Genomic DNA, 15,525 nt, shown 5'->3' on the forward strand with positions numbered 1-15,525 from the left:
GGAGCTCCCAGCTATTAGGAGCTGGGTAATTGATGCCTTGCCCACTGCAAAGAGAGCATACCCATCCACCCCTACCCCTACCCTAAGATGCTATGGTGGGGAGAATCCAGTGCAGTAGAAAGGAATCCAGGGAAGGGGAGCTGTTCTGGGCCAGTCTCAGGGTGATCTGCTGGGAGAGAGAGCCTCCTCTTATCCACCCTTCCTGAGGAATTGCTAATAGCTTTAAATTCTTTCAAAGTGCCAAAGTCCCAGACCATTAGCCAACCTTTGAATGATAAGGATGAGAGGACCAAAGTTCATGACTGTTGCCTTGAACTTCTAAGCAGGTATGATGCAGCCTGAAACTCCCCCAAGATGTCTTTGAAGTAAAACAGCCCTCTCTCAAGCCTCTCTGGTTTAGACTTTCTCCCAGTGTTCCTCTTTTTTTTTCCTTAAAAATAGTTTTAAGTGTCTCATTACAAACATAAGTCTGTACAAATGACTAAACTTACTGTTTTCATTTAAATGAATTACTTTTCAGCCTTTAATTATCATGATGACACTTTACTGGCCCCTCACCCCAAATCCCCATCAGGATTCTTTGTCTAATGTCTTTCACTTCTCTTCATCTTACTGTAATTAGTGCATCCTCCATCCTTCTAGATCTGCCTATCCCCCACCCCGCCCCACTTTGCCTTATTTTGTAAAGGCCATTCCAGATTTCCTTGTATTCCTCCTACTCGTCCATCTCAATGGCATTGAGATATTTCATTACATTAATGTACTGCGATTCATTTAACCATTTCTCCATTGGTGTACATTTAGGTTGTGCCTCATTGTTTGCAATTGCCTACGATGAAATTCTTGGAACAGATTTTTTTGTTTTTGCTGCCTCTGCCGCTGCTTTCAATCACACTGTCAGGGGGTGTCCCCGGTAATGGAATGATTGGTCAAAGGATGTGATTACTTTGGCAACTTTTCATATGGCCAAATTGTACCCCAGAAAACCCTTCCATTTCCCTTAATGTCCCCTCTCACTCCATACACACACATACCCACTTCTCAGCTTAAGAAGATGCCATTCATCTTGTCACTACTTCCCACCCCATCACAGATCATGACTTCCATTTGCCACTTAAGCAGCCACTCTGACCATAATAAAGAACTTTAGTAGTCTGAAGGACAAAGAATGCCACTTTCTATGCCCAACCCAGGTGAGGGGACCTTTTCTCCCTTCTTCTGAGAGGAAAGTGGGACCTGTTTGGAGATCCTAGAAGGCTTTTCCAGAGCAGTACCCAGACACCATAGGGAGGTTTGAATAAGAAACCATGCTTTGAGTTGAATCCCCATTTGCATCCCGTAGGGGATTCTGAGTTCTCCATGGGTAGTAGCTATTCCCTCCGTGCCAGGGTCAGCCTGCATGCTCTCTAACACACACCAGGGACCTGGTTTTCAGCCACCCAAGGCTGAGACTTAGAACTATGTTGGAGCCATGTATACCAGGCAATTTCTGACTCTCTGTTCTTTCCCAGCAGACCCCGGCCTGTGCGTGTGCCCAGCCCTGCCTCCCCCCATCATTACTAACTCCTCTTCTAACCTATTCACCAGCCCCCTATGGACAGTCCATATGGAACTTCACGGTGAAGGCCAACAGTAAATCGGCCAACCTCACATGGGACCACAATCTCGAGCCAGGAACTGAATTTGTGATTGAGTATTCATACAGTAAGCATTGGCCTGCATGGCGGCAGGGGGATAGTGGTGGATACCATTTAAAAGATACTTGTTAGTCTCTGAGGCTCAGAGAGGCCTTTTAGCCTGGGGTTAATTATGGCCTAGTGAAATCAATATATATGCTGGGTTGGGGATGGTGGGGAGAGTAAAAGGAACAGCAGGAAAGGGAAAAAAAATACAAGGCTGGTGAAGTCTTCAGAATCTGCTAAGCATGCATGGGCCACCCACCCTACCCAGGGAACTCTTCTCTGCATTGGGATGAGGCCTTTTTTCAAGCCATGAGCCCCAGATATAGTAGATCTTTTCCTAGCACTGGGTGCCTTCAGGAGCAGGAAATTAGGATTTTCTTAAGTTTCCACAGGGCAGGCTCCTGGTCCTGGGAAGGAAAGTGATTCACACACACACACACGCACACACACACACACACACACACACACACACACACACTGCCACAGATAGCCCCTCATAGATCACAGGTTGTTTTAGAAAGAAGGAGAATTAATCCCTGCCTTGACCTACCCACATTCACTATCTGGGTCACTCCAGCTTTTCTGAATTACTGCCTGGTACCAGAAGACAGACCTTTATACTCCGTATAAAGCTGACTAGTCCATAGGGGCTCAAACCTAGGAGCCTAGCCTCACTTAAAACAATCCTCTAACTGATCTAACCTACCCAGAGGGTACCCCAATGACAAGCAGAGCATAAATAATGGCCAGTTTAGCTTTATATGGTCTAGGACAGTGATTCCCAAAGTGGGCGCTACCGCCCCCTGGTGGGTGCTGCAGTGATCCAGGGGGAGCGGTGATGGCCACAGGTGCATTTATCTTTCCTAGTAATTGCTATTAAAATTTTTTAAAAATTAATTTCCAGGGGGCTAAGTAATATTTTTTCTGGAAAGGGGGCAGTAGGCCAAAAAAGTTTGGGAACCACTGGGACTCCAGGGGAATGGGGAGCTTTTAATCCACAGATGCATCCAAATCCTAAGTTTTGTTTATATTTTCAAAGTTCTACAAACACCATCTCCCTAAGGGTACACACACACACACACACTCTCTCTCTCTCTCTCTCTCTCTCTCTCTCTCTCTCTCTCTCTCTCTCTCTCTCTCTTTCTCTCTCTCTCTCTCGTAGGAAGAGAGCCTCTCTAATAATCCTTATAGGCATCATACCTAAGCAGTCAAAAGCCAAAGAATGAGAGATAGAAAGTGGAAAGGCAGGGAAGCTTGGTTAATCTATCTGCCACACAGGTCCATCAGTCCCTGGAAAATGGAGAGTTGATTGTCTTATACTGGTTACCCATGAGAGGTATAACTGGTAAAGCTGGCATTGTAAGAGAGGCAGCATAGAGGAGTGGACAGAGAGTTGGTCTTGGAGTCAGGAAGTCCTGGGTTCAAATACCATCTCTGACATATGCTGGCTGTGTGGCTCTGGGCAAGTCACTTAAACTCTCAATGCCCTAGGCAACTCTCTTTATGACTGCAAGATACCAAGCAGATTCCAACCTGCCTTAGTAGAAGGGGCTTTCTCACCAGGAGTTTCCTATATCATTGAAATCACAGGTCCAGTTTCCCTCCCTACTCCATTTCCCACCAAAAAGGAAAAAAATGGGGTTAGAAGGGAAGTCAAAGAAATTTGGCAGATTTTGAAAGAATAGTGTTTCGCTTCTTCATCATTGAAGTGTCAGATAGACTCTGTTGAAGACAATCAATACTCTGTGACAGGGGTTATCTGGTCAGTCTAGTGGTTTTTATTAGGGGCTAGCCCAAGCACTTGGGCACCCCAACCCTACATGGTGTCCCAGCTGTAAATAGCCCACCCCTATCCTAGACAGGTAGCCAGGGACCCATGTCATGTCTCTCTGGCTGCTCATTCAGGGGCCCCGAGCTGACCAAAGATTTCTGTTCTTCAGGCAACCAGTCAACAAAAATTCACTCTATTAAGGCCCAGTATTATTCGTTGAAGGAACTCAATCCCGGGATTTTCTACTCGTTCCGGGTTTATTCCCAAAACAGGCCCGCTATCACCAGTTCCCTCGTCACTGTTCAGACTACTGATGACTCAGGTGAGAGGGGATTTGGCCAGTGTGAGTCGCCCCCTACAAGCATGAGGCATTCCATTATCATCTCCAGCTTTCTGTTTGTGACTTGTCATGGAGAGCAGAACTAGGACTTCCCCACCCCCAATCTTGCATGGCTGTCTTCTCTTCTTGTGGTACTCACAATAGCCTTCAGGTTCCTGGAAACTGGAAAGGAACACATAAAACCAGAGGATGGAATAGGGGGTATTGAGAGCACCATACAGTTTGGAGGGGGACTTGACTTCTGAACGGTGATTGGAGTTGTAGAAAGAAACCAAAAGCTTTCTAATGAAGCCAGAGGAGAATATCTAGTATACACTTATATTTGAAAATGGTTTTTTGTGGGCACGTGTATGTGGGTATATGCATGTTTGCTTATTATCCCTGGGTGTACTTTTGTGGATTGTTATACCCACACTGTTTCCTTGTGCACATGGATTGTTGCTCTTTATGATGTAAAATCATTGGATCATAGATCTTGAGTTGAAAAGGATCTCAGAAAGTCACTGGCCCTCATTTTACGGTTAAGAAAACCAAGATACAGGGCAATTATGTGACTTGCAAACATCTCACATAAGGTCAACTACCAGAGGCAGGATTTGAACACAGATCTTCTGCTTCCTGAGCTAATATTCTTTCCAGTGTACCAAAATGCCTTTCTGTAGATTATTAAAATCAGAAGGAATCTTGGAGACCATTTGACACCATCTTTTACATGTTGTATAAATACCCTCTATCCAGCCTTTGCTTAAACAACTCCAGTGACAAGGAAGCCATTACCTAACAAAGCAATCCCATTCCCTTTTTGGGCAAGTCTAATTGCTAGAACCCCCTTCCTTATGTCAAAAGAAAACCTGCCATCTTGAAAATTCTGCCCATTGGATATGAGTGGCCAAATGGATTTATATCTTGGGACTCTCAGGATACTGTCTTACCCTTCTAGCAACTTCAACAAAGGCCAGTTTCTGTGCCATTCTGCTCTTCTCACTTCTCAACTTTTCAAAACTAGACTGTCTTTAAGGCTTATTTTACGTTTCTGTTTTGGCCCCAAAGTTTGTGCGTCTGAAAAGTGGCTGACTTTTTGCAAGTCTGGCATAGGCGAGAATGTCTTCTAGTACTAAGGCACGTGCCAGCCTGGGTCAATGAATAGACAAACTCGTCATGCTGTAGCATAATGGTGTGTCCAACTCCTTAGTGAATGGAGCAAAATAGAAAGTGATAGGCTGGGATGGGGCACTTTCTGCCAGGAGACTGTGTGCATATGTGAACTCAAGATCAGCCTGAGAGTCCACACCATGTCTTAAAAGTTCCCCTATGCATAAAATCCTATGTGAGGGATTACAGGGAGATTCAGAAGGAGGATGAAGGAATCTAGCTTTCAAGCAGAACCTTTTCAGGTAGAGACAGAAGACTCACACGCAGAAGGGAAAACTATAAGATATATGTTATCTAAGCTAAGAGCTTTTGTTATGCACAGGAAAAGATATATGTTGGCTTGCAAAATATTTTCCCTTTTCCTGTGCATAACAAAAGCTCTTAGCTTAGATAATTATCCCAGATCTCATTTGGGAGGAATAAAGGTCCAGCTACTAAAGGAGACTCATTGTCCATTAGAGATAAATGTCTCTGCCCAATCCCTCTGAGTTTAGACATATATCATAGGATTACAAATTTCAAGCTAGAAGGTATATCTCTCAAGAAGGCCACTAATCCAGCCCTATTATTTTACAGATGAAGACACTGAGGCCCAGGGACTCTTCCGTGATTTGTCTTTGGTCATATAGGTATTAAGTATCAAAGGCAAGATTTGAACCTACATCTTTTGAAACTAGGACTAGTGTCCTTTATGCTTTATCACACAGACTTCTATATCCACGCTTTTAAGGCTCAGGGAGTATAGAAACCCAGTTGGCTGCTCTGACCTTCAGGACCAATCAGGGGCTAAATATTTGAGTGTTTGCTTGAGCCCATCTTGTCTTATGGGTTCAGTAAGAGAAACAGAGGTGAGGTATGGGAAAACCAGCATGGCATCTGAGTAGATGGCAAGCAATGCAGACGGCCAGACTCTGAACTAGTTGGGGTTCTGGACTACTGTACATTGTTGTATATGTTTGATTTGGATCCAAAACAACCCTAAAGCTGGCAGTAGGAGTGGGGTAGGGCATGAGCAGAGTTGGGTTCAGTAAGATGATCTTTGAAAATAGTACCTAGCCTTGCCTAGAGGAAGACACCATTGTAAATGCAAGCACATTTTGCTTTCTCCTTTTTTAAAACTTCTTTTTTCCCAATTACATGTAGAAACAATTTCTGACAACTGTTTTCTGACATTTTACAATTCAGATTCTCTCCTTCCCCAAGGTGGTAAACTGTCCAATATAGGCTATATCAGCACTTTCATGCAATACATATTTCCATCTTGCACAGCTTGCTTTCAAAGTGACCAAATCAGACAGACCCTGCAAGTGTCTTCCCCAGAAACCTATAGTCTGGAGAGTGAAGTTTCCATGAAATAAACACTCGTTGCAGTTTTCATCCTACATGGTCATCGTTAGTGAAAAGTATAATCATTATTGTACAGCCCAGATTGAACAGTCTGCCACCTCAAAAAAAGTGCTAGATGTTGGGATCAGGAGGACCTGGGTTTGAATCTTAGTTCAGCCACTTTTTACCTGTGTGACTCTGGGCCCTTGACTTAACTCAATGGGCCTCAGTTTCCTCATCTGTAAAATCAATCAGTTAAACAACAAGCCTTCCTTAAATGCCTCTTATATACTAGGCATTGTCTAGGTCTGTGATGGTGAACCAGTGGCACATGGGCTAGAATGGGCAGCTCCCCTCTCCCTCTCCATTGCTCCTGAGGACATTTTTCACTTCACCCACCCATCTACCCAGCAACCCAATGGGAGCACTTCTTCCCTCTCCTATCTGGGGTAAGGAGATGGCTCACGTGTGTTGTGAAGTTGCACTTTGGGCACTTGATCACCAGCACTGGTCTAGGTGATGAGGATACAAAAACGAAAATGACATTGTCCTTACTCTCAGGGAGCTTGCTTTCTCTCAAAGAAGACAATGTGAACATATACAAGTATATACAAAATGTACACAAGATAATTTGGTGGGTAGAAGGTCAAGAAAGATTTCATGTAAAAGGTGGCATTTGAGATGAGTTCTAAAGGAACTTGGATTCTAAGGGTGAAAGGTGAGGACAAAATGAATTCCAGGCATGGGAGCTAGAAAGTACCAAAGCTTGGAGATGGGAGTAGATAGATCAATATAGATATGTGTGTATATGTATGTATGTATGTATGTGTACATGCATATGTCTATACCTATATATAAATATATACATATATGTATACAAAGAGATTTTATTATTTTTTTTTATTATTAATTAAGAGTAGGAAGGCTGATTAGGGCCAGATTATGAAGGGCTTTAAATATCAAACAGGAGACTTTGTATTTGACCCTAAAGGCAATACAGAACCATTGGAGTTTATTGAGTAGAGGAGTTCCATGGACAGATCTGCACTCAGGAAAGTCATTTTGGATTTATGTGGAGAAGGGATAGAAGTGGGGAGAGATTCAAGACAGGAAGACCAGTTAGGAAATGATTGCAATAGTCTTGGTGATGTAGCCTGAATTAGGGTGGTGGGTGTTTGAAAAAAGGGAAGGGGACAATAGTGAGACAAGTTGTAGAGACAGAAATGACAAGGTTTGGCAACTGAGTAGACATAAAAAGGGGAGGGTGAATGAAGAGTTGAGAATAACTGAGTCTGTAAGCCTGGGCCTGGAAGAATGGTAGTACACTTGACAGAAATAGGCAAGTTCAAATGGGTTACAAAACCCTTTTGGGAGTTTTTGGAGAAGATATAATAAGTTCTGATTTAGACATGTTGAGTTTGAGATGCCGATGGGATATCTAGTTTGAAATGTCTGGTAGGTAGGTAGTGATGCAGACCTAGAGCCCAGAAGAGAGACTAGGGCCATATATATCAATCTTGGAAGTCATCTGTCTCTAGACGTAAACCCATGGGAACCAATGAGGCCACCAAGGCAAAGAATGGAAGGAGAGACAGAGAGAGAAGAGGACACAGAACAGAGCCTTGGGATACACTGATAGTTAGAAATGGGATATTGATTATGAAACAGCAAAGGTAATTGAGGAGTGGTCAGGTGGGTAGGAGGAGAAATACGAAAGAAAAGCTCCATGCCCTGAGGGGTCTGGGCTAGATGATTTCTAAGGTTCTAATCCATTCTAAATACATAATTATAATATTTCTATGTAAATCTATTATGATATTTATTAAATATTTGTGTGTTAGGTTATAAGAATGATACAAAGCTGATACAAGATGCAGTACCTAACTTCAGGGAAATTATAGAATAGTAGTGGAATATTTGGACCTGGAGTAAGGGAAATCTTATTAACTATGTGACCCTGGGCAAGTCTCTAAACCACCATTTACCTCAGTTTCCTCCTCTGTAAAATGAGGGTAATAATAACACCCACCTCAGAAGGTGACCAAATGAAATATTTGTGAAGTGCTTCACAAACCTTAAAATATCATTCAGATATTAGCTGTCATTATTCACCAGTTCAGGGAAGAGATGCAGACAAAATACATGCCATAGAGCAGCTGAGTTAGGTCCATGTATACACAGAGAAATGCCTGCACATTTAGCTGGATGTGCATGTGCTAGCTCTCTTAGAGTGCATGAATGCCTGTGTGGAGAGATAAAATAAGAAGGCTACCAGAATACTTTCTATATTCCTCTAATCCCAAGAAACAGCATGCCTCATAAAGACAAGACAAAGAGAGAGTTGGCAGGTCCCAACCACTGATCATTTAGGTAGGCACAGGGTATCGCTTCATCCAGGGAATAATAATGTCCTTTAGCAGCTCCACAAGGGAAATGAAGGAAACCACCAAGAGCAATATTAGAGTCTGGCCCACCCCACAAAGTCCCACGTGTGAAGTTAATCACCTACATGAAGCTCTTGAGGCCAATGGGACTCCTGAGGCCATTAACATATAACCCTGGTTGCCTCCAAAAGCCATTCTGTTCTTCCCCTTTCTGGGCAGAGGGACAAAGGGGACACCATTGGGGTCTATTTACACTGTATTGGCTAAGTGCCCTGAGGACTGCTCAAGGACCACAGAAAAGCAAAAGGCAATCAGGAGACTTATCTGTGGTCAGTCCTTCTTTCATTCACTGAAGTTGAGGGAGAATTGTCTTTCTTCCCTCGATCCAGGCTGGGATAGGGCAAGCTGGAGAGAAAAAAGTGTAAAATGCTTCTTGGTTAAAGTCAGCCAAGCCAGAGTGCTTTCTTAAATAAATCTCAGCTCCATCATCACATCAGAGGACCCTCTCCTATTTCTAAAATGCAATTTTCCTTAAATATTGAGTAACATCTCAAATTTGGGTCCATGTTGTTTAATCTGATTAGAATTGAAGCCATTAGAACAGTCTGTCTGCCTCTCAAGTGAATTTTCCAACTCTAAAGCAGAGGGTGTGGCAAACTTACAAAATCTCATCCCATCTTCTGTGTGGCAATAGGCTTTTGCCTGACTTTGTCAGATGCTTTGTGTAATGTTTAGTTTCTAATCAGGGTATGTCCCTGTTTGTATCCATTATAGGCAAGGATGAATACAGCCAGGTCTTAGAATTTTGGTTTTATTACATTGGGTTTGGAATCTTGAAATAAATGGTATCAATCCATGGAATTTGGTCCCAGCATCCAAATTTCCTTACACTGGAATCTCCTTATGAAAATTGCTGTTGGAGCCCGAGATGTGAGTTCACTTTGTATGTGAGACCATCTTATGATGAGTCCCTTTTCAACTTGGACAAATAAACTACCTCTGAGGGAATCTATGGCACGCTCAGCTTATAGCAGCTTCTATCCTCAGTAAGCCAAGTGCAGGGATAAATCCAGAGCTCACAGATGAATTCTCTAGTCCTTTAATTAGATTAGTTTAAGATGTCTGCATTTGATTCCTACATGTATGCACCATGAACCAGAGGGATTGAATGCTACCTTCTGCCTCACTTCCCAGAAGTGTGGCACTGAATCCGAAGGGTAGGGGCCACCCTGGCAAAGGTGGGATTTTTAAAGGAAGGACTGGCTTTTTCTAAACACAGGCCTGCTTTCCTTTCCAAATCAATTTGCAAATAAGTCAATTCTACCTCAATTCATTGCCTTTGTGGTCTAACTTCACACCAACACTTGTTCTTGTCATGTAGCCTTTGGGAAGTTAGATCAACCATCATCCTTCCCACTAAGCAGAGAGGTGGCCATATTCATTTAGATACAGTGGGGAAACTCTTATAAGGTTGGCATGGGTAGACAGAGTTAATGTTCTATTAAGGGCTAAACTATGCTATATTAGACTTTCACTGCATCATGTTCTATGTGGGGGAATCTGCCAATCAACAGGTATGAACTGAATTCCTACTACGTTCCCAGTCCTGTGCCAAGCTCAGAAGGATATGGAAGAAACCCTGAACTCAAAGAGCTTATAGTCTAGTTAGGAAGATAAAACCAGCTCTCTTGAAACAATTGAAAAACAATTCAATGCAAAACAGATTGGTTTTTATGATAAGGGGAATTGTAAGGTGCAGAGGTCAAAGAGAGTTTTCATGGAGGTCTGGGACTTGAGAACACATAGGATCTGAATAGAAATAAAGGAGGAGAATAAATTCCAACTGGGGAAACAGCAATAGGGAGAAGTTGAAATGAACTTGAGCACAGGCAGAATGCGAGGGAACCAGTCTGCCCATTCTGGAAAGTCTGTGTTGAGAAGCTGGAATAAATGCGTATTGTCATTTATGAAACTGGGTTGGCTCTGTAGAGTGCCGTCAGGTTATGGAGAGCTTTGAAAGTCTGCTAAAAGACTTGATGTTTGGGGTGGTAGGTAGGAAATAGGGAACTATTTTAGGTTCTAGGGAAAGGGAATGAATGACATGATGAAAGTGATGTTTTAGATCAGTAATTCCCAAAGTGGGCACCACTGCCCCCTGGTGGGTGCTGCAGTAATCCAGGGGAGCAGTGATGGCCACACTTTTTGTATTACATTCTACTCCGAGTTCAATAAATAGTTTCATAATTTCCAGGGGGCTAAGTAATATTTTTTTCTGGAAAGGGGGCGGTAGGCCAAAAAAGTTTGGGAACCACTGTTTTAGAATGATTATTTTGGCAAGAGTATGTATTATAGATTAGGGAGATATAGGGAGAGTAGAAGAGGATGTGAAATGATGGAAGTCCAGGTGTGGGCAGTAGCAATATGAATAGAGAAGAAGGTAGGCATTCAGAGACATTTTGAAGGTGAGGCAATAGAATTTGGGAATAGATTAGATAATAGGCAATTAAGGTGAGAGAAGGAATTTTCTAGGCTAGCAGTCTAGAAGAGTGATGACATTAAAAGAAATGGGGTAATTTGAAAGTGAAAGTGATGGAAGAGGTAAGATCGTTAAATCAAATTTGAACATACTGAGTTTGAGGTGATGACAGAACATCCAAATGGGGCGGTCCTCTAGTCATTGAAAAAAATGGAACTGGTAAAAGGACAATATCCTGCACTGTAGATTTCAAAGTCATTCACGTAAAGCTCAAGTGAGCTAATGGATGAAAAGCCCATTGAATACTTTCAAACACTGTCATCTATCATCATTTTTTTACTGGGCCTGTGATTCTATTGGTATAGGGGATTCCCATATAGAGACTCCCTTTATCAATGTGGGTGAGCTCCTACCCATAACTCAGAATCTTAGACAGTTACCTGGGGAAGAGGCTAAGTCACAAGCCCAGGGTCACAAGCAGACAAGAACCTATGTCTTTATGATTTTGAGGGCAACTTTCAATCCATTATGCTTTGCTTTCTATTGTTATCATTGAAGTTATGAGTATGAATGAACCCGTGAAAGGAATGGGGAATGTAGAGAGAAGAGTAGAGATCCTACAGGGGTACATACAGATGGGAGGGAGAAGAAAAACCCCTTCCCTCAAAAAAGAATTGGGAGCACAAATAGAGAGAGAGAAGGAAAACACGCAAAGTATAATGTCATGGAAGCCAAGAAGAGAGAGGAGCTTGATAGCATCGGATTCCACCAAAAAGATGAAACAACTGAGGATTGTGAAAAAGCTATTAGAAATCCCATTAAAGTGGTAGGACCAGAAATCAGATTTCAAGAGCTTTGAAAGGGAATAGTGACCAGGACATGGAAGCAGTAGGGAAAGTCTAGGGGTTCAAGAAGTTTAGCAGTAAAAGGAACAAGAAAATTGAGCAGAGTAACTATCACCAAGATTCAAGCGAAGTTTGTTGTTGTTTGGGTTTAAGATGAAAGGGACAAGGGGCAGCTAGGTGTCTCTGGATTGAGACTCAGCCCTGGAGGTGGGAGGTCGTGGGTTCAAATGTGGACTCAGACACTTCTTAGCTGTATCCCCTGGGCAAGTCACTTAACTCCCATTGCCTAGCCCTCACCAATCACCTGCCTTGGCATTAATACACAGTATTGATTTTAAGAAGGAAAGTAAGGGTTTAAAGAAAAAAATGAAAGGGACTTTGATATGTTAGAAAAATATTGGGAAGCATAAGGGGAAAAGTATGAAGAGGGTGAAAGAAAATGCAGGCAATGGATTATTTATGAAAACAAGGTTCATGAACAGGTGGGAGAGAAGTTCAGGATATAGATTAAGAGGTTAGCTTTAGAGAAGAGAGAAGACTCCTCTTTAGGGATAGTGATATGTTGAAGTGAAGACTAGAGAACTCCGTTTAGATGGTTTAAATGTTGTTCAAGAAGCAGGAGGTAAGAATTTTCAAAGAAGAGATCAGGTCTGGAATAACCACTAGGAGGCTTGTGCTGCCAAGTCAGTGAAAGATAGCTGGGGAGTGGTAATAGTGGCTCCACTAAAGGTCATGAGTAAGAAGGAGTCTAGGGTACTAGAACTTGAACAACTCTAAAGTGGACTTCAAAGTGGAGAAAGCCTGCCTTAACTAGGAAAGTGCTAGGTAGAATGAAGATGTTGAGTGATGTGACAGATGGCACATTATACTTCAACCCAAGTAGTAGGTCATATTGTAATGGAGTATTACTCTGATGGCCCACTGAGCCACTTAGAGAGAGGAAGAATTGTTTCTCCCAGTTTGCCTTCTGAGGACAGTATAGGATGTTGACTGCAGCCATTCACATAACTGAAATGTTGCCCAGTTGCATGAGACTAGTTTGGCCTGGGAACCTCTGCATGCTGGGGTGGCTCTGTATCTATTCCATTTCTTCCCAGATCTCCCAGCCCATATTGCCATGATAGGTTGGGCACAAGAGTGAGTTTCTCTTGGACTTTGGTCTGTGGGCTAGTTGGAGGGTGAATAGCCTCAGGTCGCAATCTAATCAGCCCTCTGATTTTCAGCCAAAGCACCAATGAGCTTTTCAGTCATGAAGAATATGACTATCTTCATTCAGAGCTTTCAGGTAGACTACAAAAGAAAGATAGGGTCATAGAGTTAGAGCTGGAAGATCATTTAATCCAACCCTTTCCTTTTACAGAGGAGGAACTCAGCTCATATAGGTTAAGTGACTTGCCGAAGGTCATACAGGGAGTAAGCCGAAGAGCTAAAATTCAAACCCACATCTTTTGACTCTGCATCCAATATTCATTCTACACCAAAGTGTGCCAAACTTAATAGCAGGGTCTCTACCAAACCAAACCCACTGGCATGGGTTTATGCATGGCAGCAGTAGGTCCAGGGATGGGTTAGGACACCTCTTAAATTGATGTCAGTTGGTCTCCTACAATTGAAGGAAACCACAGGAGTGTGTTTTGGGGGCAGTGTCAACGGGACTTCTAATTCCCCTCACAAGAGATCTCTGGCATTAGGAGGCTCAATCAGCCAATCAAAAATAAGGGTCCTTCTATGGTGGCACTAAGCCATGGTTGGCACAGTTTGAGTTCAGTAGACAATCTGATCAGCCATTTGTTCAAAATCTAACAAGTCCCCACTAGCACCCATAAGAAGGAGTTCCTTGACTTCAAGGACATTTTGTGCTTGTCAGAGGCACAGAAACTCACAAAAGTAGAGTCTCTTGTCTATCCAGGCAAGATTGTGAATTCAAGCAAAAAGTTGGCTCCCTCTCACCTCCCAGGAGTGACCAGGTAGCTCTGGAAGCACTGTTCATAGGTGCCATACTACTTTCTGCCAGAGTGGGCTTTTGAGCCATACCTCACTGACTTTCTGGTGTTCAGAGACTAGTGTGTTAGAAGATGCCCTGAACTTGGAGCCCTGACATCTTGGTTCAAATCCCAATTCTGCCATTTGCCTAGTTGTGTGACATGGTCAACTCAGTCCAGATATCTGAACCTTGAATCTTTATGTAAAAATGGATATCCCTTAAAGTATTGTTGTGAGGGTCAAGTGAGATGATTTAAGACAGAGTGATTTGTAAAGCTTTGAGTTTTATCTAAACTGTTTTAACTATCACTAGATCTGTGATCATGTGCAAGTCACTTTACCTGTATAAATCTCAGTTTCCTCCTCTGTAAAATGAGGCTAACAATGCTTGCTCTACCTACCTCACGGGGGTCTTGTGAGGAAATCATTTTCTTAACCTAGAGGACCTATCTGAATGTGAATTGTCAAGATCCCTACCCCCAGGGGGAAGTTTGCTAGAATTGTGCCTCTTTGCCTTGGGTCTTCATTAGGCCTCATTGCCATTAGCACAGGTCTGGCCTTTTTCCCTGGCTGCTCTCAGTCCACAGCAGATTGGGGTGCCCAGGCTGGCCACTGTAGACCTGCACCATTTTCTTGAACAATATCACTCCTAACCCCATGCTGTCCCCAGGTCCTGCTCTACTTTCTGCTTCTTATTCCAGCTGCCCCTACCTGGTGCCTTCCCTTTCTTTTGGCTCTTCTCCTCATCCTTTGACCTCAGCTCTTTAATGGATTTTTTTTCTTTATCCCTTTAATGGATATTTTCTTTGATGGGTTCTTTGGGCCAGCAGGCTGAGCAACCCCTAGCTTTAGTCTCCAAGAGAAAGCATCCTCATGGACTCTCGGATGAGCCTTCTCTCTGTTTTCCTCCCCCAGCTCTCTTGTCAGATCTTATTAACTTGCTTTCTTTTGATACTCCCCCCCTCCCACTGTCCCTTTCTCCCAACCAGCTTTTACCAGGAACCAAGTGGACATCGCTACCCAAGGATGGTTCATCGGGCTCATGTGTGCAATTGCTTTGCTGGTGCTGATCCTACTCATTGTCTGCTTCATCAAAAGGAGTGGAAGAGGGAAATACCAAGGTATGAGACCCAGAAAAATGCAGCAGAGCCCCACCCGCCTCCCTCATGGCGGGAAAGGCAAGGCAGAAAGCAATCAAGCTTTCCCGTAAGCCAACAAGATCCCCCAGCTTGCTGGGTCCAGGGGAGCTCAGCTGTCTCAGCGAGCCCAGCCTTGCTGAATAGGAAAATATGGCCCTCCTGTCTGATTTTTGAATCTGAGGGCAGCCAGAAAGCACTTGAGTTAATTAAGTTCACCTAAGGTGGGCTATCTAAGAGGTCCAGCTGCCCTGGGGGGCTGGGGGATGTGGCTAACTCCTGGTAGGAATGACCTTTCTTCCCCCCACCCCCATCTGTTAGTGAATTAGCTTTATTTCATCCTGAATATCATTAAGACACAAGAGGAAAAGGGAAGGGATGGGAAGAGAAGGGGGTGGGGGAAATGGGGAGAGAGTGAGGGGGAAGGTTG

General features: G+C 43.3%; 1 protein-coding gene across 1 annotated transcript in view; it reads left to right on the plus strand.

Moving 5' to 3' along the window:
* NFASC (neurofascin) overlaps positions 1 to 15,525 on the plus strand; it is a 248,354-nt gene that overhangs the window by 221,798 nt on the left and 11,031 nt on the right. The window contains exons 29-31 of the mRNA XM_044674931.1: positions 1,588 to 1,704; positions 3,623 to 3,775; positions 14,949 to 15,165. Of these exons, the coding sequence (XP_044530866.1) occupies positions 1,588 to 1,704; positions 3,623 to 3,775; positions 14,949 to 15,165 (487 nt within the window). The remainder of the gene's footprint in view (positions 1 to 1,587; positions 1,705 to 3,622; positions 3,776 to 14,948; positions 15,166 to 15,525) is intronic.

Source organism: Gracilinanus agilis, chromosome 4 (genome assembly GCF_016433145.1).
Source record: "Gracilinanus agilis isolate LMUSP501 chromosome 4, AgileGrace, whole genome shotgun sequence".
In the NCBI taxonomy this organism is placed as follows: Eukaryota; Metazoa; Chordata; class Mammalia; order Didelphimorphia; family Didelphidae; genus Gracilinanus; species Gracilinanus agilis.